General features: G+C 53.9%; 1 protein-coding gene across 12 annotated transcripts; it reads right to left on the bottom strand.

Annotated features, from left to right (window-relative positions):
• Nucleotides 1-290: 290 nt before the first annotated feature.
• DLG4 (discs large MAGUK scaffold protein 4) lies at nt 291-25,772 on the bottom strand. Of its 12 annotated transcripts, none has more exons than XM_049859193.1 (22): nt 25,368-25,772; nt 24,403-24,501; nt 24,174-24,214; nt 14,951-15,115; nt 11,466-11,519; nt 11,268-11,327; nt 10,939-11,063; nt 10,673-10,842; nt 10,437-10,573; nt 10,144-10,288; nt 6,146-6,441; nt 5,902-6,004; nt 5,659-5,773; nt 4,272-4,448; nt 3,937-3,973; nt 3,818-3,845; nt 3,651-3,698; nt 3,472-3,573; nt 2,964-3,136; nt 1,892-2,001; nt 1,279-1,370; nt 291-1,047 (listed from the first exon to the last, which is right to left on the bottom strand). In XM_049859193.1, exons 1-22 carry the CDS (start codon nt 25,372-25,374, stop codon nt 941-943), a joined length of 2,391 nt encoding a protein of 796 aa, XP_049715150.1. In that variant the 5' UTR covers nt 25,375-25,772; the 3' UTR covers nt 291-940. The 12 variants fall into 12 exon arrangements, with proteins under 12 accessions (XP_049715150.1, XP_049715148.1, XP_049715149.1 ...); XM_049859191.1 differs by lacking the exon at nt 25,368-25,772 and adding an exon at nt 24,813-25,166; XM_049859192.1 differs by lacking the exon at nt 25,368-25,772 and adding an exon at nt 24,813-25,166 and having other exon boundaries at nt 11,268-11,318.

Here is a 25,772-nt window from a genome sequence, read left to right as displayed (position 1 = left end):
GGGCCCTTTCAGGTCACTCTATTCTCTGGGACGGGCTGAAGTCTGATCTGACTGTACCAGACCCATCTCTATATCCCCTCCCTGTCTCCCTTCACATCCGGGCCCAAATAACCAAGCCACACACCGAGTTTCAAGTATCTGTCTCTTCCTTTCGCTCTCTCAAAAGAAAAAATAAATAAATTGCAGAAGGTGGCAGCATTTCCATCGTCCCCTGGCTCCCAGACCCCTAACCCCGACCCCTACCCCCCGCCCCCCCCACATTCCCCACTCCCTAGACCCATCCCCCCCTTTTCCCAAAAAAAACAAAAAAAAAACAAAAAAACCCAGGAAAAAAAAAAGCCACAGTTAGACCTTCCACTCATGCAAACCAGCAAAGAAAAAAGGTGGGGGTATGTGGAAGGCAGGGGGCCCACAGTGGAGTTCCCCCCACGTATGCCCCCAAAAACCACCTTTGAGGGAAAAAAAATGGAAAAAATAAATGAGAATTCAAGGGACATGGGAGTTATGACGGGGGCAGGGGAGACCCCGGACCCTGCCTAGGGAGAGTGGAGGCCTGTGGCCTGCGTCCCTGCAGAGGGCGCTCCTCGGGGGGCCCCTGACTTCTGGAATGTGTTGGGGAGAAAATGGGGAGGGCAGGTGGCCCCCGGTGGGTCTGTGTGTGCGTTGGGGGCGAGCAGAGGTGGGGGTCCTGAGGAGCAAGGGCTCAGGACCAGGAGCCCAGCGTCCCCCAGACCCCAGATTCCTGGGGTTCAGGAGCCCAGTTCTGGGGCGCGGGAATACATGCAGAGGAGTCTCCCCCCTCCAGTGGGCTGGATCCAGTCAGAAAGGAAATAAATAAGAAGGGGTAGAAGGAGGCTGGGGGCAAAGGGCTTGGGCAATTCAGTCCAGACCAGGGGCCCGGGCGGTGGAGGCAGGCGAGTCCAGGCCAAGCCAGGCAGGATCAGAGTCTCTCTCGGGCTGGGACCCAGATGTAGGGGCCTGAGAGGTCCTCAATGACACGCTTCACCTTGTGGTAAATCTCCTCGAAGCTGTCACCCTCCACGATGGCTAGGGGCAGACAGATAGGGGTGAGGATGGTCCCAGAGGGTGTCCGGCCAAGGGGGTGCTTTGGTCGGGAGGAACAGACACCTTTTTCTCAGTCTCCTAGCCATGCACCCATGGAGCTACACCCACCCAGAGGGGGCACCTTTTCCTAAACCATCCACCTAGCAAAAGCACCTTTTTTGAATTTACACAAAGGCACCACCTGAGCTGGCAAAAGCCTCGCTTCAGCCTCACCTGAGAAGCACTCTGTGAATTCCTGCTCCAGCTTGGTGGCTCTGTCGAAGGCTTTTCGGGCTTGCTCCTCTGTGATCCTCTTGTTAATCTCTCTGTGAAGAGGGAATGAGACATGGAGCTGAGGGGGTCCCACCCTGCCTTTTACCTCCCTCCTCCAGGGAGGTTAAGTTGCAAGCAGTATCTTCTTATTTGGAGCAGGTGGCAAAGAAACACACTTCCCAACATCCTCTGGGGCCACAGATGACCCCCACCTATGACCCAATGCAGCCAGTGCAGCTACACTACCCCAGCAATCTCCCCAGAGCCTCGTCTTTCCAGCCTTAAGCCCCACAGAAGATTCAGACTCTAACTCCCAGCAGCTCGAGGCCCTGGCTGCCCATCTGGTCTGAGTCCCATGGGCTTCTGGGAGTTGTAGTCCTGCCTAAGATATGCGAGGAGGGAACGCCTGAGATCCCCTGTGTCCTCTGGGTTCCAGCTCTCTGTGCAGATCCCTCTCAAGGACTGCTGGAGCCCCTGTCCAGAGTTCTGAGGGGAGAAGTCAAGCAGAGGCCTTCTGAGGCCCAGGGCCATGGGTGTGGGGAAGTGGAGGGGAGGCCCCTGGGACTATACTCACAGAACATTCTCCAGGGAGCGGGGACGGATGAAGATGGCGATAGGGTGCAGGTGGGCCGCCTGCAGCCGCCGCACAGCATTGGCTGAGACATCGAGGATGCAGTGCTTCCCCTGGGGGCAGGTAGGGTGGGTGGAGGGGGACCACCAGGTGGCGGGAAAGGACAGCAGAGGTGCCAGGACAGGACGCAGTACGTGGAAAGGTGGAGAGTGGGAGGTGGGAGGTTGACCAAAAGGGAAGTGACGTGGGTGTCAAAAGACAGGTGGGCAGAGAGTCAGGGTGGGAAGTGGGTATGGACAGACAGAAAAAGGAAAGGGGGAGCCAAAGAGTGTGGGAGGCCAAGCCCGGGAGGGAGAGGATTAGAGGTGGAGTGGAGGAGGGGTGAGGTACAGGCCAGGAGGGACCCCAAAAGATGGTGACAGAGCAGGGACCCGAGGGGCGGCGGTGAGCAGGGCAGAGGTGCAGGAGGCAGAAACAGTAACACAGGTGGGTAAGGAAAGCCAAGGAGAAAAAGAAAGGAAGTAGGATACAGGGAGAGGGAGGGGAGGACGGACAGAGGACAGACAGATGGAAGGAACAAGGAGAGACAGATGGGAGAGAGGGGAGGCAGATGGAGAGAGGAGGAGCCGTGTGGGAAGGGCAGGCAGGGTGGGGAGCAGCAGGGAAAAGGTGGCAGCAGACGAGTGGGCGAGGGGAGTGGGGACCCCAGGACAGGGCAAGGGGAGAGGAGGGAGGCCAAAGGGAGAAGTGAAGAGGAAGGGAGGGAGCAAAGTGGGAATGCCAAGCCACCCATGATGAGGCCACAGGAAGAGAGAAGAAATGGGGCGCAGTGGGGGGATGGGGAGGAGGGAAATGGGACAGATGGTGGCGGGGAGTTTGGGGTCAGGGAGGTGGGGGACATGAGGGAGCAGGCGGTCAGACAGAGTTGCCCAAGAGGAGAAGGCAGTGGAGGAGTGGAACGGAGTCGAGGCCCAGCAGGGAAAGAGACAGAGAGAAAGAGAGTTAGAGAGAGCTGAGGAAGGCAATGGGGTGGGGAGAGGAAGGGGAGAAGGACTAGGTACCCGCCACATCCTACCTGCTCTGCCACCTCTCGCACAGACTGGACACTGGTCCCATACAGGTGGCTGTTGTACTGGCCGGCCTCGATGAACTTGTGCGCTTGAATGTCCTTCTCCATTTTCTCCCGGGACGACACAAAGTGGTAATCCCGGCCATCTATCTCATATTCCCGCTTGGGCCGTGTGGTATCTGCCAGGAAGTCACCCATCCCCCAGAGATCTAACCACCATCCCTCCAGCCTGAAGCCCGCCTCCATCAACCCTACACTGCCCAGCTGGTCCTTCCGCGGAAGGAAGGTTGCTGGGGAGGTGAAGATGGAGGGGAATGGAACCACCTCGCCCAGCACCACTGGGGTCTCCGAGTCGCTGGCCTGGGGACGGCTTCTATGGACCCTGAGGGTGGCTAAGAAGCACCCCTGCATCCTCCTACAGCCTAAGGCCCAGAGGTGGCTCTGCCTATGGACCCATGGGTGGGGTCCTTAGCCCTCCCAACCCCATGCCCACCTCCTGCCTCCTCCAACTCACGGGGAACACAGGATCCAAACTTGTCGGGGAACTCAGAGAGAAGGTCGTCATTGGCACGGTCCTTGGTGGGCCCAAGGATGATGATGGGGCGTGCATAGTGCACTGAGAAGAGAAAGCCCAGCTCAGCAGAGATCAGAGTTGGGGGAGCAGGAAGGGCTGGAGCCAATGCTGGGGCTTACCTTCCATCTGTGTCACCGTCTCATAGCTCAGAACCGAGTCTTCTCGACCTGGTGGGAGGCAGGGAGTCTATGAGGGGCTCTCACAGGGAACCCTGAGCCCCTGTCCCACCTTCCTGAGGATGTAAAGAGAAGCTCAGGGCTCCTCTCTTCCCAGGTCTTGTACCTACCCTGTGATCCAGAGTTGGAGCCCCAATCCTAGAAGAAAAACCAGGCCATGTAGTTGGTTAGACCTCAGCCCCATGAGCCCCCCACTCTTCCACTCAAGTTCATCCCCTCCTATGCCTACCTTGGCCTTTAACCTTGACCACTCCCGTCGCTCGACCCTGTGAAATACACAGAGCAGGGGTAGGGAAATGCCCAATGAGGAACCCTACTGGCTCCCACTCTCTAGACCAGCTGAAAACCCCACCTCCCATCAGCCCCTGGGCCCCTGTACTCCTAAATGAGAAGAAGTCTGCCCCAAAATCTCATGGAAGTCATGGTCCCCAGGAGGGCCCAGCAGACAGACTCCCAAGAGATCAGAAGGTACATCCATCCCCTACTGGCTGTCCACCTGAGGGGGCCTGGGAACTACAGTGCCTGGGGCAGCAACGTGGAAGGGCCAGGCCCCAGAAGCCTCACCGCCGCTTGCTGGGGATAAAGCCAATGTCATCGGTCTCACTGTCAGAGTGGACCCGCCGCGCCTGCCACCACTCCTCGTCACTGGCGTCGATCACATGCAGCACATCCCCAAAGCGGAAGCTCAGGGCCTGGCTCAGGAAGCCGCAGTCCTTGGTCTTGTCGTAATCAAACAGGGCCCTGGAGGGCAAGAGGCCATCAGTTAGAAGCCTGGCTGAGGCTGCCAGGAAGGGTGGGAAGGACAAGGCACTGGAGGCTGGCCAGTGGGTCCAACTGCTCTGAGACTCCAGTCCTGAGATTTTAGGAGAGGGTCTGGAGAAAAGCTGGGGCTGATGATGTCACTGCCATGGGCTCATGGATTCTGAGAAACCCTGGAACTGTGTGTGGGGACAAAAGCTGTACTACAACATTAGCCACAATTCAGTCCACAGGGTGTCAGGGATCAGACAGGCTATGGATTCTGTGCAATTTACACTGTGAGAGCTAGAGCCCCACGCTCTCAAGAAAGCAGTTGGCAATACATGTCACAAGGATAGCCTTGAAACTGCTCGGATTAGTAAGAAAAAAAAAAGCCAATTATTTGCAAACTTTGGTTACCCTTGTCTTGTCCATAACAAATCCCTGTCAATAAATCACAACCGGCATCAAGAAAAGAGGAGGAACAGCCATGGAGGTAGCAAAGGTTCAGAGGTTCTAGCAACAGGGCTAGAAAGAAGGGAAGAGACTCCGGGATCATCTGGAATCACTGGGCGTCAGAATGGATGGCCTTGGGGAGCCTCTGGGTCCCAGCTGTAAGGGAGAGTCAAGCCAGGACTCCGGTTTGAGCAAGTGTCTGGAGAGACAGTGGTCCCAATCAGTGGGAGAGAAAACACTGACTTGGCAAGCCAGAGACCACCACACACGGGAGAAAGACAACGTGCTCAGTGTGGGATGTGTTGCCCAAAAGACCACTGAAGAGATAGGAGGCAGACGCAAGGGACTGGCTATCTGTGTCCCCTGGACAGCCCACGGTATGCAGAGGCAGGATGACAACTGAAACAGTTAACCAGCACCAGATCCTGAGAGCCCCTGCTCTGCTGGCCATTAACCTTTTAGTTGCCAAATTGTGGGACAGTCACCAGTCCTTGGAGAAGTGCCAGGGCGATCAGGGGCTGAAGGCAGTTGGGATACTTGGGGCAGAGGCTGTTTTGCAATCCACACAGTGCTACAAAATGCTAACCTGTGCAGCCTCGCCCACACCCAAGCACAAACCGAGAGTCAGGCCTGAACAGGTGAGCTGGAGCCAGGCAGGGTTTAGGGGAGAAGCTGGCTGAAGAACCAGGGCAGGCCAGAGTGAAGAGCAATCAGGGGGCCTGAGAAGCCCAGCCTGGGAGCCCAAGAAGCCTCTGACCTGATATAGAAACCCCTTTTGGGGTTGCTGCGCAGGGAGGCTGTCCCTGAGCCCAGGCTGCTATTCATGAGCTGTTCCCGTAGGTCGTGGATCTTGGCCTCGAAGCGGCTGTACTCTGAGGACGACAAGAAAGCTCCTGAGCTCTGCCTCATGCGGCAACACCCCCTCAGAAGCCTCCAGCAGAGGAGGCGGCGTTCTGAAGGTCATTTTGGCCCACAAGAAGGGGAGCTCCAGGCCTGGTACCTTCTGGCTTATACTGAGCGATGATGGTAACTGTCTGACCCGCATTCTTCAGGGCAATGGCAGCCTGCTCATGGCTGGCATTGCGGAGATCAACACCGTTGACCTAGAGAGAGGAGGAGCAGATGAAAACCTGGACATGGGGCCAAGTGGAGGCAGGAGAAGTCCAGGCAGGCTTCAACCCACCCAAGGCCCTCCTCAAGAGCTCTGGGCTCTACCCACGCATGGAGAGGGCAGGCTCCCTCACCGAGAGGATCTGGTCCCCCTTCCGCAGCTCTCCACTGAGGTCAGCAGGGCCTCCGGCCAGGATAAAGGAGATGAAGATGCCTTCACCGTCCTCACCACCCACGATGTTGAAGCCCAGGCCCGTGGAGCCCCGGTGGATCACAATCCGCCTCGGTTCTCGGGGAATGTCCTCCTCCCCCAGCAGGTCCTTGGCCACTGGGGAGTAGCGCCGAGGGGAGGTGGGGGTCATGGCTGTGGGGTAGTCGGTGCCCAGGTAGCTGCTGTGACTGATTTCATTGTCCAGGTGCTGGGAATATGCTGAGGGAAGATGTGGGAGGAGGAGAGATGAAATGGACGGGGAGCACTCACCACCCCATCTTCTCCCTAGGTAACCAGACTCAGGTTATGGGAAAGTTATTCTGCCAAAGCCAAAGATCCTAGAAGATGGGTGGGAAAGAGGACATCAGGATCACAGACATGTCAAGGGTCAGTAAGCTATAGGTGACATCGGAGGCTGGTTTGCCCAGGGAGTTAGCTACTTGTCTCAGATGTGCCAGGGAGGGTGAACTCTTAAGGGAGATGTTCATACTGCGCTTTCTGGATTTTTTTTTTTGTTGTTTGCTATGCCTCTCAAATCTCTTAATTTCTAACATTCTTCTCTCTTCTTTCCCCCTCGGCCATTCATTTGCTGAAAAAAAACTAGGTCATGTGTCAATTAGGAAAATTCTAATAGGGAAACTACTAAGTGCGTCCACATGGTGCTCTTTAACATGTTCTCTGCTCCTTTACTTCCTATACATTGGAGTTCATTCTAGAGGCTTCGTCAGATTCAAATTCATTATGGTAAGCACACTCATAGGTGATGCCGTGTAGTTCCTGTGGCATCATGATAGGATCCAATCCTGTCTTTTTGTTATGTTAGCATTAATCAGGAAGTTGGGTGTTGTCAGTCAGGTTCATTCAATATAAAGTACCCCATCAGCCTTTCAGAAACCCTGGTGGTGTGGTGGTGAAGAGTCAGGCTGCTAAGCAAAAGGCTGGAAATTCGAATCCACCGAGCACTCCTTGGAAACCCTATGGGGGCAGTTCTACTCTATCCTATAGGGTTGCTATGAGTCGGAATCAACTCCACGGCAACGGGTTTGGTTTTTTTTTTTTTTTTTTTCATATGCCTTTCACCCGACAGGTTTAGCAGCCACTGATGATCACTGCCTGGTTCTGATTTTTCATTAAACCTTTTTTTTTCCCTTAAAAAAACCAAACCCATTGCCAACGAGTCGATTCCAACTCAGGGTGACCCCATGGTTTCAGAGCAGCACTGCACTCTGTAAGGTTTTCATGGCCATGACCTTTGGGAAGCAAATCACCAGGCCTTTCTAGGCACCTCTAGGTGGTTTCAAATAGCCAACCTTTTGGTTAGTAGCTAAGTGCTTCACTGTTTGGTGATATTCTACTCCTTTTATTTTTTAGGGTGAAGGCATTTATTAGTGGGGGTTCTTCTACAAAGAACTCTCCCACATCCACCATTTGGTTACTCTAAGGCTGCAGTTTAAGGAGCCCTGGAGGCACAGTGGTTAAAAGTGCTCAGCTGCTAACCAAAAGGTTGGCAGTTCAAACCTACCAGACACTCCATAGGAGAAAGATGTGGCAGACGGCTTCTGTAAAGATTCAGAACCTTGGAAATCCTACGGGGCAGTTCTAATCTGTCCTGCAGGGTCCCTGTGAGTCAGAATTGACTCGATGGCAGTGGGTTTTTGGTTTTTTTGGTTTGGTGGTAAGGTGCAGTTTGAACAGAGAAGGAAGGATAAATACCCGGCTCTTTTCTTTGCCAATTTTCCCTAGTAACCTCCGGAGGAACCCAGTTATTTATTAGTATCATCATAATCTCACAGATTTTAACATATTTAACTAGTTTTGATCAAATGAAGTTCGTATTCTCTTTATACTCAAATTGTTCCATCTTGGCAGTTAGAACTCCTTTAATTTGGCTCCTGTATCTTTGACATGACCCTAGTTGTCTTGGATAGCTTCCTTCCTTTCTAGTACGACAAGATATTACAAGTTCCTCTACATTTCCTGGTCCAGATCTGGAATTGGCCCTTTCTCTAAGGAGCCAAGATTTCTTCTGGTAGGTTATGGTATTTGGAAATGGTTCCACGTGATTTTAATATGGTTTTACATTATGTTTTAGGAGCAGTCACACCTCATTATTATTCTTTTCCAAAAATTTCTTAGCTCTTCTCCCAAATGTATTTTTCCAGCTGAACTTTAGAATAACCTGCCAAGTTTTTTGTGTGTTGGGGGGGGGGGGAGACATTAAAATTCTGATTAGGATTCCATAAAACATATGGATTAACTCGGAAACGGCTGAGATCTTTAGCATATTAAGTTTTTCTATCCAGAAACATGGTGTGACTCCCCAGTTTTTCCAGTCTTTTTTTTATGCCCTTCAGTAGCGTTTCATCATTCTTGTTATATAAATATTATACATCTCTTGTTTAACTTTTATTTCTAAAAATTTTATAGAATTTTTTTCTATAGTTAAAAGGATCATTTCTCCCATTACATTTTCTTATCACTTGGGAGTTACTACTTCTTGTTATTTATCTTACAAGCAGCCACCATTTTTAACCTCCCATATTATTTCTAAGTTTTTCAGTAATTCACGTGAATTTTAATCTAGATGGACAATAATATAACTTACAAATAAAGATAATTTTGTTTCTCCCTTTTCAAATATAATGTGTTTATTCTTCTTGTCTTGCCGCATTGCCTGAAATCTCTAAAGAAATGGTTCTCAGCTGGGGTGACTTTGCTCCCCATGGGACATTCGACAACGTCTAAAGACATTTTTGACTGTTACGAGGCAGAGTTACCACTGTCATCTGGTAGACACAAGACAGGAATGCTGTTAAACATCCTACAATGCACAGGACAGCCCGCACAATAAAGATTAAAAACCCAGATTGCCGCTGAGTTGATTCTGGTTCACTGTGACCCTATGTGCGTCACGGTAGAACTGTGTTCCATAAAGTTTTCAATGGCTGATTTTTGGGATGTAGATCACCAGGATTTTCTTCCGAGGCACCTCTGGGAGGACTTGAACCTTCAACCTTTCACTTAGCAGCCGAGCACATTAACCATCCGCACCACCCAGGGACTCCCAACAAAGAATTACCTAGTCCAAAAATGTCAATAGTACCAAGACTGAGAAACCCTGCTCTAAAACCATGTGGAACAGCAGCAGTGATAACAGGCATCTTTGCCTCGTTCCTAACCTAGTGAACGCACTGCTAGAGTTTGATCGTTACGAGATACGATTGTTCTTGGTTTCTGATAACTACTTTTCATCCTGTTAAGGAAAATTTCTCTATTCCCAGTTTACTAAGAGTTTTCATGTGAAAATAGATTTTGAATTTCATCAAATGCCTTTCCCACATCTATTTGAGATGATCTTACAGTTTTTCTTTCTTAACTGCTTAATATAATGAATTATAATTAACAAGTTTCCTAATATTGAACCACCTTTTGTTTTCTAAAACAAACCCTACTTTGTGACAATGTTATTCCTTTAAAGTGCTGTGCTACGTTTAGTTTGCTACCATGTTATTTTAAGTTTCTGCATCTCTTCATAAACGAAATCAGTCTGTACTTGTCTTATTTTACGTTGTATTTGTCAACATTTTAACTGGCCTTATAAGGTAAAATATGGAAATTTTAATCTTTTCCCATGTTCTAAAACAGCATAAGAATTACCCATTCCTTGAAGGGTTGATAAAAATTAGCCATAAAACCATCTGGGCCTTGTGCTTTCTGGGGGAGAGATTGTTGACAACCTTTCCTAGTTCTTCTACGGTGACTGATTTCCCTTTTCTTCTCCAACAACAGGAAATACCGGAGGTTGTGGACATTGCATGGGAACTACCTGACAAGGAACCGTCACGGGGATGTCATGGGACTGGACGCAATGGGGTAAGTGGGATGGGATATGGGGAGTTTGGGGGTTTGGAGGGCTCTCACAGGTTGTGATGTCTGGGGGAGCATAGCTGTCACTCAGGTAGGCATTGCTGGGCTTGGCCACCTTTAGGTAGACAACATCATACGTGTTCTTCAGGGCTGCCACAGCATCTTCATGCATCACGTCCTCCAGCCCCACGCTGTTGACCTGACGTCAAGGGAAGCAGAGCTCAGTCAGAGCCAGAAAAGGCCTCAAGGCAGATGAACCAGGGGCAAGATGATAAGGAAGCCTGATCCCACTAAGAGCCAGCAGGTAAGACTCAGGTCTGGGCTGGAAAAGGGATGGGAGTCCTCACCGCCAGGATCTTGTCCCCAATCTGCAATCTCCCGTCCTTGTGGGCGGCCCCCCCCTCGATGATCTTCGTTACATAGATGCTATTATCTCCGGGGATGTGCTGGTTCCCTACGCCCCCTGCGATGCTGAAGCCGAGACCTGGATGGAGGGGAAGGCAGAGGTGGGTGCCCAGGTATCTGAGAAGGAGCTGGGGCAGAGGGCAGTTGAGATGGGGATGGGGACAACATGCATTATTACCTTTAGGCCCCTTGATGAGCTTGATCTCCATGATCTTCTCAGCCGGGGGCTTCCGGCGCATGACATAAAGGCGGACGATGGAACCTGCCTCTTTGAGGGCCTCCACTGCCGCGGAGTGGGTCACCTCCCGCACATCCACTTCGTTTACAAACAGGATGCTGTCATTGACCCTGGGGGCAGCAAGGGAGGCCTGAGCCGGGAGAGTCCTGCTGCCCTGGCTCTCCCTCTTGAGGGAACCGGCCTCCTTACCCGTCTCCTCTCCCCACCTGAGGCGGCCGTCCTGGGCTGCAGCCCCACCAGGAATGATCTTGGTGATGAAAATGGACGGGTCGTCACCAATGTGTGGGTTGTCAGTGCCACCTGCGATGCTGAAGCCCAGACCTGAGTTACCCTGGGCAGAAGGAGGGGAAGAAGGTCAGCTTCCCTCACCCCTTACTGCCCACTTCTGGCAAGGTGAATGGGGAGGGGAAAGGGCTGGGGGGCTGAGGTCAGAGCAGGAAGGACCAGGCTAAAGGGTTGGCCACCTAGAAAACACAGGCACAGAGAGAAGCCCAGATAGGGAGACAAGGGGATCTGGATGGAGGAGCTTGCTCACCCTTTCCAATGTAATCTCCTCGTATTCCATCTCCCCCTCAGTCCCGTTCACCTGCAACTCCAGCACGGGCCAGAAACACAAGGACAGTGAGACAGACATTCCGCTCATCGAGCTGCCTGACCCTGCTGCTGGGCCCAGGCCTTCCCTCTCCCTGCCCTTCTCCACGATAGCCCCAAACCCAAAATGTAAACAACTCACATATCCCGGGGCCTCTAGGGTATCTGTGTTGACAATCACAGGGGGAGAACTGGCCTATGAGGGAACAAGGAGAGGACACACTGCCTGAGCCTTGGCTCGAGAGGGAGCTACTAAACGAGGGTCCTACCAGCCTGGCTCCCCTTCAGCCTCTTAACCAAGACCGCTCCAGCACCATCAGAGCTCCTCAACCACCTTCCATACACACGTGCACCGATCCAGCGTGGCCCAGCCCAGGCCCCTGCGTGTGAAAGGAGGTGGATGAGAGCGGGAAGGGAGAGGCAGCCAGACGGAGAGGGGAGCAGCAGATGGTAATGGGGCGGGGGGAGGCGGGGGGGAGAGACTCAGGAGGGGTAAGGAAGCTTCTCACCGGATGTAACACCACAGGGTGTTACATGCCTGACGTGCTACACACATATACCCCAGGGCCCATGTCCACAGGGCCCTGCCCCTTCTTCCTGCCCCACCTCTGTGCCTCTTCCCCCGCCTATACCCAAGTATCTTCATAGCCTTACCCCAGATTTGCCCCTCACCTTTCATACACATTTCCCCTAAATCCTGGGGCCCAGGAACCTGGGGTTCCCCCAGCTGCAGGCCCCTCCTTCCCTCTCATCCACCAGCCATCCAATTCACCCCTTCCTCTAGGGATCGTGTTGCCTAGCAACGGTATCTAAGCCCAACCAAGGCCTGAAAGGACCCACCTCCGGAGACCCACCTCCTGGAGGCTCTGTCGTCTGGACAACAGGCGGGGGCTGGGGCGTGCCCTAGGGGCAACCAGACTCCGGAAGACAGAAGAATCCGCTAGCCCTGCCTCTCCTTCCCTGGGCCCCGCCCCCCCTTATCCAGGCAGAAAGCAGTCCGGGCTGAAGAGGTTTGTGGGCGCAGCGCATCCTGAATAACCTCCCTTCCTCCCTCCCCCACGCCCCCCATCCTACGCAGTTTAAAGGACGTCAGGAAAGGAGGAGTGGTGACAGACATCCGGGTCCTAGCCGCCTCATCCTCCCTCCCCCACGGCATTCAGGAAAGGGTTAAGGTGGGGCGTGCCCAGGTCCCTGACGTCAGTCGCCTCGACAAAGCTAGGGCTGTAGACTCCAGGGCGGGGCCAACATCAGGCCGGTCCAAGGGGCTTCCCCAATTGCCAGGGTAACCGAAGCCATGTCTCTATGGCAATGGCAGGAGGCCGCCAAGAGCCGCCTTCCGGGGTCCCCAACATATTTCCTCCTCAAGCAAATATTTATTTGGAGCCTACCAAGCGCGAGACACTCATCACAGATTCCCCAGTCTCCTTCCCACCCTCGACCTCCAAAAGGGCCCCTCTCCTTTCCTACAAACCACCGACAGTTTTCAAGCTTTATACTACATTTCATACTCAAAAATCTATTAACGCCATCTTCCGACCCCTCACATCTCAACAAAAGCTGCTGCCCAACCAATATCCACTGGCTGCCAAAATCTCATCCACGTGTCCGTCCTCCGTTCCATACCCGTTCTCTGGCCCCATCCCCATACTTCTAGAACCTCCTTACCCATGCCCCAGCCTTCATCCATGAGGACTTCCATCTGCTTCCCATCCTTGCCTCTACTTCTTCGCTTCCCTTTCCACCCCGTCCTAATCCCTGTTTACACCCTTCAATTTCCATCTTCCAGCCCCCGCCTCCATCCTCCACCCCAATCCCTGTCCCTGTGCCCCCCTAGTCCTCCATCCCCTTCCCTGTCCCTGTGCCCATCTCATCCTCCAACCCCTTCCCTGTCGCTCTCCCACCCTCCAGCCCCAGTCCTTATCAATCACCAGCCCTCATCTTCCATCCCAGTTTCTGACTCCCAGAGAGATCAGCACTGTTCTCCCTTACCCCATCTTCAAACCTCAAGATTCTATCCCCAAATCACAATCCTTCACTTTTCAACCCACACCCCATCTCCTCTGAAAATCAGGGCTTCTCCTGTCCCCCAGCTCAGGCCCTATCCTGAGGACCCCCTCCCACACTTCAGGCCTCCAGTCCCTCCCTCCACTTCCCTTGGCTTCCTGAGCTCTGACACCAGGGCTCCCTAGCACTGGATTAACCACCACCCCCCCAACCCTCCCTTCTCCCATCTACCTCCTCCCAGGGGATGTAATGGCCTCACCTTGCAAAAAGCATCTCTGGTCTTCCTTCCCTCACTCCCTGCAGCCCTCCCCCCTTGGTTCTCACACGAATACTGTGCCCCATCTCCAGGGCCTTGCTTTCCTGATTCCAGCTTTACCCCTGTCTGTCCCCTACCACAGGACATCATACTCCTCTGTTGTCTCCCCATTTCTCTAAATGCCCAATAGCGGTCTCTCTACCCCCTTCCATCTCCTCTCCTGCCACCCCCTCCTTACACCAGGACCTGTGGCTGTGCCCTCTCTGCTTCCTTCATCCACTGGCTCTGAAATCTCCTCCCCAAATTCTCAATCAAACGTCAGCAACCTCCCCCTTCACAGGGCATCCCTCAACATCCGGAGATCCCCCAACCCACCCCACAATGCTCTTTCTCCATCTCATAACCTGCTCGGTGCTCCCCAATCCTCCCCATCCTGGGCCCCACAGAGAGGAGACTGAAAGAGGAAGAAGACAGAAAGGACTAGAGAATGGAGGAGCTCAGAAGCAAGGCCTCCCAGGGCTGGAGGAGGGAAACAGACTGTGAGCACAGAGAAAGGGGAGAAGTGGAAACAGGTGGTGGGAATAATAATGGGGGACAAGAAGGGCACCGGAAGAAGTTAGGGTGGAGGTGAGAGCTCAAGAGGAAGGGCGTAGGGGAGGAGGAAAGGAGAGAAGACAGAGATGAGTACAGAAGGGGTAACTGGGAGAGGACAAGCGGGTGCAGAGGCCTGGGCTGGGAATCAGGAGAGGGAGAAGGAGAGTGCGTGGGAGGAAGAGAGAGACAGCATCAAGAACCAGCCAGCCAGTGGGGAGGGAACAGCACAGAGGGGAGGAGGGAGCAAATGCTGGGGCAGTGGACAGAGGCAGAAAGGCCCCAGGACGCAAAGTCTCAGACCAGACAGATGGAAAGGGACTGGAGATGCAGGGACAGGGAGAGCTGGGTCCAGAGGGGTGGGGGGAGGAGGCAGGTAAGGGACAAGAGCAAATGAGGGCAGCAGGAGCTCTGAACACACCTCTGGACACAGAAAACTGGAACGGAAATGGGGGTGTGAAGGAATGAAGAGGTTAGGGTCTAGGGGACATCCTGGGGGGCACACACACCTCAACACGCACACACACACCATCAGCTTTAGTTCAACACCCCCACCCACTTGCCTGGCCTCTGTTTCTCCTCTGTGGGACCAAAGTGTTCCCAACAGCCCAAATGCCCCTTCCCCCAGGGCCACAGGAGCCCAAGCCCCAGACAACACCCGCAATCCCCGCTTCCCTCCCCATGGCTCTTGCCCTACCGGCCCTTGGGGGTTGCAGCTCCGAGGCTCCGAGGGCCGCACTGGGGAGGGGGTCGCCGGGGTCGCCAGGGTCTCCTACCTTGAGGGGGGAGAGGTGGGCGTGGCCCACGACCCCATGGACGGCCTGAAGGTGGGACAAGTTCCTCTCCGACACGTGCACCAGCTCGGGGGCGTTTACCTGGTTGGGGAGGTGGGCCGGGCTGTGCTCCAGAGGGGGCGTGTCTTCATCTTGGTAGCGGTATTTCTGGGGATGGGGACGGAGGTGTCACTGGGGCCGGCCCAGCGCCTCAGGCTCCAGGCTGCCGCCCTGGCCTCCTCCTCTTCCCCCAGCCAGTGCAGTGCGGAAGGCCCTGGGGCCTGACCAGCTCCTCCCCCTCCCTCTCCTCCAGCCCATTGGCTCCCCTCTCTCCACCCTCCCGACAGCCCCCTCTCCCGCCAGGGCCTCAGCATCTCTCATCTCTCCCCAAATCCCAGCCCCATCCCCCAACTCCTCACATCCTGGGACCCTGGCCCTCCACCTCCGCATAGCCCCCTTAGGCAGGTCGGTTTCTCCACCCATTCCCCAGGCCTTGATTTTCAGTCCCTCCATCCTCTCAGATCTCTAGCCCCTGTCACTTGTGCACCCACTCCCTAGGTTCCATCCCCAATTTCTTTACTTCCCTCATCATCTTAATCCCACACCCCTTCCTAGCTTCCATTTCCCAACCTCCCTCCTCCTATACTCCAGGAGCTGCTCTGGCTCTGCATCTCGCCGCACTCCCACTGCCTCGACCTCCCCATTGTGGCTTCTGCCCCATGAACCACCGTTTCTCCAGCACCTTGCATGTCCGAGGCAGGGTCAGCAATCAAGCTCTTCAACTAGAAGGAACTTGGCCTCAGACCCCCAGGCAAGACAAGGCAAAGCCTGTCCAGCTCTTCCTCCACTAGCCTCCACCGCTACAACAGCCCACAGCCCAGCAAGCTAATCCGGATATACTGGAAGGGGGTGGTGGAAGAAGGGGGAGGAACAGAATCAGTCGGGCTCAGGATGGAGGCAGGAATGGGTGCCAGGTTCCCTACTGGGGCAGGGGGGTGGAGTGTTGAGACTCAGAGTGAATTCTCAGGTCTCCCTCAGTCTTACGGGATCAAAGACCCAACCATGACCCCTAACTAACCACCTGCCATCGCGAAAGCCTCCAATGTTAACTTAATAGAGACACCAGTAAAGGAGATTAACTGGGGGCCACGAGAGAGAAAAGGGGCTGATAGAAACAGCAGTGAAGGGATGCAACTTTGCCTGGGTCCTTCCACATCTGCCTCTGCCCTCCCGCTGCTCCCCTCCTCGGGAGCTGGCTGCCCAAATTCCAAGCTCAGCAAAGGGGGAGGAAAGTACCACACACAGGGCTCCCTCAGGGACTGGAGAAGACAGAACACACCCCCCAGTACATATGCATAGAAAAAAAGAAGGCAAAATGTCTGTCCCAATGATTTCTGAGAACCTGAGAGTACCAGCACTTGGAGGTCAACAGTTATAGATAAAACTGGAGAAAGCTTATCAAGGTCAATGCCTGATTCTAGAAGATAGTTCTAAAAACCCTGAGAATTATGAAGCAAGGCTGAGGAAGTAACCCAACTTTGGTTGTAGACTAAAGATGCAATAAAAGAATGGGAGGAGGAAAATGGTCCTGTCCCTATGAAAACTCTCAAACCCAGGAGAGAGAGACAACTAGAACCAAGAAGCACCTTGGCTGAGGAGCCTTAAAGAATAGGGGTTCACCAAGATAGAGTCTATTCTTGAGCCACAGACTTGGAGAGAGATGCCTGAACTCCAAGTTTGAATACCATGGGCACAAAAAGTAGAGATACAAGAAAAGAAAATAGAGGGAGTATAGACAAATGTTATTGTTGTTAGCTACCATGGAGTTGGCCCCTGACACACTGTTGCCCCGACACACTGTGACCCCTGACTTATGGCAACGCCATGCACAAGGGGATGGGGTTGGTGTGATCAATAAACCAAAAACTCATTGCCACTGAGCCGATTCCAACTCACAGCAACCGTATCGGACAGAGTAGAACTGCCCCATCAAGTTCCCAAGGAGTGGCTGGTGGATTTGAACTGCCGACCTTTTGGTTAACAGCCAAGCTCTTAACCACTGTGCCACCACGGCTCTGGTGTGCACTGTCTTGGGTAATAGAGTTCTATGAACTGAAAAAGGCTGTTCATTCCACACCCTGAGTGGTGGTCTTCAGCTGAGGGATAGCGCCCCAAAACTGGGAGGTCCAGAGGAGAGGGGAAGAAGCAGCTCTTCTCTCTCACCTCACCCAATAAAAGCCATTGCTGTCGAGTCGATTCCAGTTGATGGCAACCCCATGTGTTATACAGTAGAACCACTCCATAGGGTTTTCTTGGCTATAATCTTTACAGAAGCAGTTCACCAGGCGTTTGTTCTGTGGAGTGGCTGGGTGGGTTCGAACTGCCAACCTTTAGGTTAGCAGACAACAGTAAACTGCTTGCGCCACCCAGGGACTTTTCTCACTTCACTGCACTAATTCCCTATGTGTGACCTGAAGCAGGGCTAGCAAATTTTGAAGCCTGGGGGAGGGTTTGAGCCCAACCCTCCTCCATCTTCACCCCATTTCACAGAGAAAATTCCAGAATCTTAAGAAATGTCAGGGTGCACCTAAAGAAAACGGAAGTGTGAAGAGGGACACTTCATCATCCATTCTACAGAGGATGAGGTTTTATCACAGTGAGACCCCAAACACCTCTCCCACCCCACTCCCATGTGGGATGGGGGAGGACAACCTGGAATTGAGAAAAATGCTGCTTCTGACTGGGAGACAATATGAGAGAAATGAGGAACAAGAAAAGGTACCAATGATCCCGAATGTGACTGGAGAAAGGGAGGGCCTCTGTGCATTCAGTCCATGGAAATTTTCAAGGTCCGGGTAGTAAGAAAACAAGGAAAATATCTGGGGGGTGGGGGTGGGGCAGAGTAATTCTGAAACTGCAAACTTGGGGCTGGGGGTAGTTCTGTTCAGCACCTCAATCCTGGGTTAGAGGGCAACTAAAGCAGGGCAGGCAGAAAGGGGAGACCCTTCCCTTTTTACACCACTGGGGCTCTGGGCCCTGACCCCTGACAGCTCAAATGCGATTGGGACCAAGTCTGTGCCCCCAATATATTAGGGTATAAGACAAGGAAAAGGCCTGGGGGATACAGACAGAGTCGCTGTTGTTCCTTCCCCCTTGACCCCCACCGCACCGGAGCCCAGCTGCACAGAACGACCTGGAACCGAGGCTTGCACCCCCAGAAGAAAGGGGGTGTGATTGAAAGTGGATGATAAGAGGGGCGACCCACTGCGCCTGTCCGCGAGAAGTTGCAACCCAAAGACCCCGCGCCAAGCAGAGGGAAGAGCGACAGCACTTGAAGCTTGCACCCCAAGAATTGGGGGGTCCGGGAAGAGGGGAGCGGGGCCGGAGCCCATACCGCGGCACGTACCACGCAGAGACACATGGAGGCGAATCTGTTCCGAGCCGACATGGAGAAGGGGAGGGGGATTGAGGGGAGGGGGTGCTGGGATACCAAGGGTCCCGGGGTAGGGGAGGGGGAGGGGCAGAGGGGCGGGGGCTGCGGCGGCCAAGGCTACTGGAGGCTGCGGCCTGAGGGGGGGGGGGAAGGAGAGCGGCGCCTGCGCAGTGCGGGAGAGCGTCACCATGGGAGAAGGTTGAGGGGAGACCCTCTTAACCACCAACTTCCCTGGTTCCAGCTGTTTATCTGTTATACTCCTATTCCGACCCCTCTGCAAAGAGAAAAACCAACCGAGAGATACTCCTAAAAATCACCAGTTCATTTCTCAAGTTCTCAGGGACCTCTTATTCCACCTAATCCCCCACCCTCAAAATCACTAGGCCCCCTAACCCCCTAACGTGTCCAAAACCTCACTGGACCTCTCACCACTCCTGGACTCAGGGGACAGAGAAGGAAGCAGCGCTTCTCTCTCACTTTCACAAGGACCCCCAAGGGATCTAAACTATGTCTCCCAACAGCTCCCCTGCCCCCAATGATTGTTAATGTGGACAGCATCCTTCAGATTCCGAAACATCTCCCATTCTAACCAGCACAGTTCTCCCCTGCAGTCCAGGCCCATCTGATAGCCAGAACAATGTTTCTGTAAGACTTTAAGGGGTCATAGATCCTTCTTGCATAATCAAATTAATTATCCCCTCCTAAATTTTATCTACCCCCTAATCCACTAATAAAGATTTTGAAATCAGTGTAACGTTACCTAATTCTAATGTAAACATACAAAAAGGGAGCCCTCAAAATTATTTGAGGTCCCCTGTCAAAATCCCTGAATTTGATGAGACACTTGTGACTTTCTAATATACCAGTCTTCAATACCACCAGACTCCAGTTTCAAGGAATACTTAACTTAAAGCTGGCCCTCCAAATTTAATTGCAATCTCTTCGATTTATTCCCAAATCCTTAAATTAAGAGAAATTCCTCTATTCCTTTTCTTCACCTCCCAAGTTCATAGATTACTCTTTCCAGCCTGTCCTCCCTACATGTCAACACCCCCTCCATGATTCTGAATTCCTGATTGGATATGCTCCCAAATATATCTCCCCCACATCCAGGTCTCAAAAATATTCACCAAAATAAGATCTGGCCTGCAATTTGCAGTGACCTACAAATCTTCCACACACAACACCCCAAAAACCAATTGCCTTAGGTCTCTTCGCAGGCTCCCATTTTCTCACAAAAAACTAACGTGAAAGCCTCTCTTCCAAATAGTCTCATTGAACGCCACATTTCCAGCTCTTAAAACCCGGTAAGTGGTCTCCTCAAATTTGTTCTCTGGCTTCCCTAAAATGCCCACTTACGGCAGTCGCAGAGAGGACGACTTCCCTAGAATCTGGCCCATACTCCCTCTCTTCCCGTTGGTCCGAAACTGTTAGATGCGCCCCCCTAGATGACCCTCCAATGCCCTAGTTTCATATTTATATAGAATGCTTGAAACCTAGGAGGAATCCACTGCGAAAGGGGCTGAACTCGCAATTCTTTCTAGAATAGAAAATGCACAGGCCCTAGTTCTCCACCAGCGGGCGCCAGGGCCCATTAAGACCCTCCCCCAGTCCCCATTTCCTTTTTCCCTCCATTTTCCGTTTCCCCGTTGCCGGGCAACACTGCAATCAAGGACTTTGCTGTCGCCTAGCAACCGTCTCCCTGGAACATAAAGCTGAGGTAGGAGGGGTGCTCTGATGAAATCTGAACAGGCCTCCATCTTAGGAAAATTGAAACGTCAGATCTCCCAGCCCTCGGATTCTCCTTTCCAAAGACCCCCGCGCCCCACCGCTTAAACAAACCCCTCAACCCTGTCTCCTCAGGGCACATGCAGACGACGCCACGCCCCTCCCAGATCAGCCCCGCCCTCATTTGGTCAGGTAACACAGCCCCACGCCCCGCCCCTTACCGAGGGTTGTTGCCCCGCCTCCTTCTAGAGAGTAAGTCAGACTCCGCCCACCTGCCTCCAAGAGACCACGCCTCAGTCCACTTCCCGCCCATTCGCTCCCCCGGTCTCGCCTACACGGTCCCTCGGCCACGCCCCTATCGGCCAATGAATGAGGCCGTAGGCCACACTGCCCCGCCCCCAGCATCTTAGCTTTGTCCAATAAGGACCACCCGGAGGGCTTAACCGCTTCGTCTCCAAGGTTCCGGCCAAATACCCGGGGTCTTTTCCCCACGTTCCTCCCTCCCCCACTTGTTCTGCTCCGCCCTCCGCCACCCTCGCCCAGCCCTCGAGTCAGCCACGCAACTTCAGTCGTCGCCGGTTACCATGGCAACGGCGGCAGCAACTCGGGGAGAAGAGGGGAGGGACGGGGGCGGAGTGGGAGAAAGAGACGCTCAGAGACCGAGAGATACTGGCAGAGATATAGGCACGAAGTTAGAATAAGTGATAGCTATAAAAAGGCAGAGTCTGCATAGGGCCTGGCACGTAGTAGGGATTCTGTAAGTGTTTCTTAAATATCTGCGGCAGGAGCCTAAATATAGGCAATGAAAGATGGAGTGTTTTCAGAGGGAGCTGGGGAGCTCAACGACCGCAAAACCCGAGCGCTCCCTACCCTTCCCAGCATTTTTTGGGGCGCAGGAGCTGTATGCCCCCTGCTGGCTCCTCCTGAGCTACCCTCCACAGCCCTGGATAGAGTTGGACCACAACTCCCAACAGCGCCATTGGCAGCAACCTTCTAACACTGAGGGAGCTTGTGCCTCACGGCCTTCTGGGAGTTGGAGTCCCCACCATCCCAAGGCTGACAAGTTTTCCAGTCAAGCAATGTGGCAAGCCTGAGTCTCCACACCTCTGTAAGACTCCAAATGCATGACCCTCTCTGCGCAAGCCTACTCCCTTCCAGGATGCCCAACCCTGCACTCCACTGGAGAAGTAGGAGTCGGCAGCGGGGATGAATAGGCCCCTCTGATAATAGTTACCAGTGCAGGCAAGCCCCTCAGCCTCGCTGGCGTATGTTCACGTGTTGGAAGCAGAGCCCACACATTCTAAAATAGGTTTTACATGAACACCAGTACATAGAGGACCACAGCCAGGGCGCCTAAGACCACGGCTAAAAGCAGGAGACTGGAAGAGCAGCGAATCGGACAGGCATTAAAGCAGACTAGGCCAGAGAGACTGAGGCACAAAAATCTACTGAAACTGCCTGGGTGGGTGCGAGGGGTGGATAGGAAACAGCTTAGGAGAAAGCCCCAAGCCTACGGAATGGGAGAACAAGCAAGTGGCCCTGGGGAGGGGGCAGGGGCTGTGGGCCTGAAAGGCCCTCAGCCCCCAGTCTCTTCCATCCACGCTCAAACGTGCATAACGCATGTGTACACACATGTGTGAGTTAGTGGCAAAGAACATGTGTGTCCTCGGCTCCCTCCCCTGGGAAGCTGCAGTTCCCACTAAATATAACCCCCTCCCCAGCCTGTGACTCACGCGGACCCCGCCTCCCCGGCCCCCACTTCCTGTCCCACCCCCCAGCCCCCAGCTGCCTGCCACCCTCCCAAGCCTCCCTCCACACACCAAGCATCCAGCTTTCCAGCCCTAAAGTCTCCCAGCAAAGACGTACCTAGGTATTCTGCAACCCACCAGAAGCTTGTTTGCCCTCCCCACCCATGATCTCCTGCCCTTCCCAGGGACACCCTGGTACAGATCCTTGCTGCTGCCAGCCTGCCCTCCTCCTACTCCTTTCCACTACAGTAACCTAGGCCAGGAGTCTTCAGGGACCCTTAATGCCAGGTGTCCTCCCCCATCTTGATCCCAAGCGTCAGGGGTAGCAGGAACATTCCCCTCCATCTGCTCTTCCTCTTTCTGGACCAGAGGTAGATGCAATGTGGGAGGAGATGGGGATACTGGGCACCTGCCTGGGCCACCCCAGATTTCAGACCACCCACCTGGTCTCCCTCCTTAAATCCCCTCTCTCCCCAAACCTCTCATCTTCCTCCTCAGGAGCTGGCAACCACTGCTGCAGTAACCCGCCTCCCATGGGGGTAACCAAAATCCTAACCTCCCATTCATTCCCTCAGGTGATTCCCCTACCAGGCCCCAGTCCTCTTGACAACTCCCAGGTATTCCCGTTTCATATAATCAAATCCAAAAATTAATAGTGCCCTCAAATTGAGGGTGCATCCCCAAATGTATCTTGTTCTATGGCTGAAGGCCCACCCCTTCCCTACCAGCTGACACCCCCAGACCAGTCAGGAACTCACAACCAATAATCTAGCCTCACGCACAGGAGCCCCCAAAATTGGACAAGGCATCTGGAAGCCAGCTTGTCCCCAGGAGGCAAGAGGGCCACCCTACACCTAGCCCACCTTCCAACATCCACAAGCCTCCATGTGAGCCATGCTTCTCCTTAAATAAGTCTCCTGCAAGCATCAATGGTGAACCCCCAAATCCACCAGATCCTCCCAAAACCATGCAACACCCTAAATTTTCCGTTTCTCTACAGGTACAAAGAGATCACCCCAGAGAGCACCTGTGGCCAAACCCAGTTTTTTCTGATATATGAACCCCAAAACTAAATTATGATCCCGAAATTCATCTTACTTCAGATGCTCCCACTCCAGCGCCGCCACCCCTAGATTAGGCCTATCTAACCCCTCCCCACAAACTCGTTACCCTCCCCCAGTTTATAGCCCCCCCCCATCACGCTTACCTTGGTTGTCACTATACAGAGACAGTCCATGTTGGGGGGCCTGGCCGCGGCGGCGGGTAAGGGGCTCTGACTTCATCGGAGTTTCGTTCCTCCCCTCCGCGGGTTCTCACCCCTCCCCCCTCCGCACCCCACTTTTGCAGGGGGGGCCAGGATGGGGGGAGGGGTGAGAGGGGGAAGAGGAGGTCGGAGAAGGGAAGGGTAGGGGAGCGTGGGAGGGAGGGGAAGGGGGCCCTAAAAGGGGGTCCCCAGTGGAGGGGAAGGGGCTTGGGGAGCACACCCCGATTCTCAGGAGGGGCGGGGGCAGCGGGGGCTGGCAGCCCCGGGGTTCGGGGGCTGGGGCATGAGCTGGGATGGGGGAGGGGAACTGGATTTCAGGGAGCCCCGGGATTGGGGGAGTCTTGCCTAATAGCCAGGGCCTAGGGGCCGTGGCGGGGGAGTGGGGTGGGGGGGTTGGAAGCGGCTGCGGCCGAGGGAGCCGTGGAGCCGAGGAGGGAAAGGGAGAGAGGAGGAGAGAGGAAGCAGGGGGAGGGAGGGAGGGAGCGAAGAGCGAGAATGGGGGGGGGTGCCTTGACAGAGTTAACTCCTTCGGTGCTGGCAGGAACCCGGATAATGGGAAAGGAGCTAGAAGCAGAAGCAGAGAGGCCCTGAGGCAAATGAGGAGACCTGGCAGCCACCAGGGAAGCTACCAAAGACAAAGATGAGGGATTTCATTTCTTAGGGGAGGAAGCACCTAGAGTTTGGCTGGGAGCACCCACGACTGTTCAAATACAGGCGGGTGACCATGGTGGGAGGTAGAGGGGGAAGGAGGGGCTGGCAGGGGAGAATCCCTGGGGGCCTGGTTCGCCCTCAGGGTTCCCAGGAGGAAGGTAACTATGTATGCCCTGAACTCTTTAGCGCCTGAAATTGGGGCAGGCAGAGAAAACAGGGAAGCAAGAGAGAGAAAGGGCTACAGAATGGGAGCAGGTACATTTTCAGTGTCCCCAAGCTCCTAGACCTGGACTCAGGATTTTCTCACCCAGGACCCCAAGTTTCAGTGTAATATGAGCAATACTTCCCTCACCCCTTCAGCCCTGCCTACTCCCTCAAGAAGCCAGCCACTCACCTCCTTACCTGACTCTCTGAGATGGAGGCCTCATAATAGTCCAGGATGTCTGTGACAGAAACAGAACTGAGTTACTCTCCTCCATTCTGGGATTCTCGGGCCACCTGTGCCATCATCTTGCTCATCAACGCTGGTGGAGAACACTGCCGGGAAGACCTGCACCGGGCTCCCAACTAACCCTGAAGTCCATGCTCAGCCCCTTCCACCTCTGTCCCTCAGAATATTGGGGCTACTCACCCAGCAAGGCCTGAAAGAGATCACTGTGCAGCACTGTGAGGAGCGGGGGTGCCCACCACAGTAGTGGAGGGGCCAGGAGCCAGAGAGCTGACCTGGGAGCTGGTAAAACGCAAGTGAGGGAGGCTTGGGGCAAGGAAGAGACCAGCCCAGAGACAGAGCCAAACACTCACCTCATCTCCCCCACCCTTTGCCCTTTCACCCCAGACCCCAAGGAAAGACTGGGGAGAAGGATCCCAGAGTCCCAGCCCCCAGGCCACCCCCTGGGCCTCCCCACAAGAACCCCTGTCTTTCACCTCTTGGTCTCTCCGACATCTCTCTTCTCTCACTTTAATCTCCCAAATCCCCCCAGATTGGAGTTGAGCTGCCTTCTCCTGACCCAGTTTTAGCTGTTAGGTAATCTCCGAACTGACCTGACCTGCTGGCTGTTTCATCTTTCCCCAGGTTCCCAGGCACCACCACAGCAAATTCCCCAACACCCTGGCTCCCTCTTCCCATAACCATAATAGTTTAGCTACACTTTCCTGAGGGTCTTGGAAAAAGGGTCTTCCCTAAAAGGAGGCTGCCGCAGCACAAAGGAAAGGAAGCAGAGCCCAGCTCTTTCCCCTCCTGGGCCTGTCCCCAGCGGGAATTGTGGGAAGAGGGCTATAAATTATCAGGAACTTCTTGACCCAGGGCTGGAGAAGCATGGGAGAAAGGAAGACTCCAGAACTTCCACAGTTGCTCTCAGGCCTGGGACACATGTATCTGCCTAGAGGTCTAGCCTGGATGCAATGGTCTCTGGAAGGGCCAGAGAGCAGACAGACAGAGATATGATTACAAAGTCTCAGCGGCCCTAAACAGGAAGCAGTGAGCCCAGAGGGTCCTTTCTACTGTGAAGTTTTAGGTGTTTCAAGAGTTAGTGACACCTTCTAGGTCTAAGGAGGATATATGTTCGGGACATTCACACCTCCAGTTCAGTCCCTCACCTGCCATTTTCTTCCCTTTTGTTTTGATGGAAAGAGACAGATTTCACAAGAGACCTTTAAAGAGCCAACCTCCTTGCTTCTGGCGTTCATCTTACACAACTCTTTCCTCATCTCTCCCTTCTAACTCCTCCTGGAAGTCCTGCCTCAGTCTACCTTCCATCTCTCTGGATGCAGTCGCCTAAGTTCCTCCCTCTTCTCTCCCACCCTATCTCATCAGGGCAGGGCAGAGCAGCAGACCCTAGCTCAGACAGAAAGGAAGAAGGAGTCTGGGGAAGGCAACGGATACTTGGAACTGCTCCAGGTCAAACAGACCGCAGGAGCTGGGGGGCGCTGCGGAACTGCAGCCCCAGCATGCCCTGGGGCCCGGAAACCCCTCCCGTCCGCCTCCCGGTGCATTTTGAGACG

The sequence above is a fragment of the Elephas maximus genome, chromosome 19 (genome assembly GCF_024166365.1).
Source record: "Elephas maximus indicus isolate mEleMax1 chromosome 19, mEleMax1 primary haplotype, whole genome shotgun sequence".
Classification (NCBI taxonomy): domain Eukaryota; kingdom Metazoa; phylum Chordata; class Mammalia; order Proboscidea; family Elephantidae; genus Elephas; species Elephas maximus.
This window is presented reverse-complemented; position numbering and strand designations above follow the sequence as displayed.

Excerpts from the sequence above, each read along its gene's own strand:
- DLG4 (XM_049859191.1), bottom strand. The coding sequence starts at position 24,903 with ATGGTTATGGGAAGAGGGAGCCAGGGTGTTGGGGAATTTGCTGTGGTG. Across the intron at positions 5,774-5,901 it reads CGCTCAGTATAAGCCAGAAG|AGTACAGCCGCTTCGAGGCC; the intron begins GTACCAGGCCTG and ends TGTCGTCCTCAG. Across the intron at positions 3,574-3,650 it reads GACGGTGACACAGATGGAAG|TGCACTATGCACGCCCCATC; the intron begins GTAAGCCCCAGC and ends TTCTCTTCTCAG.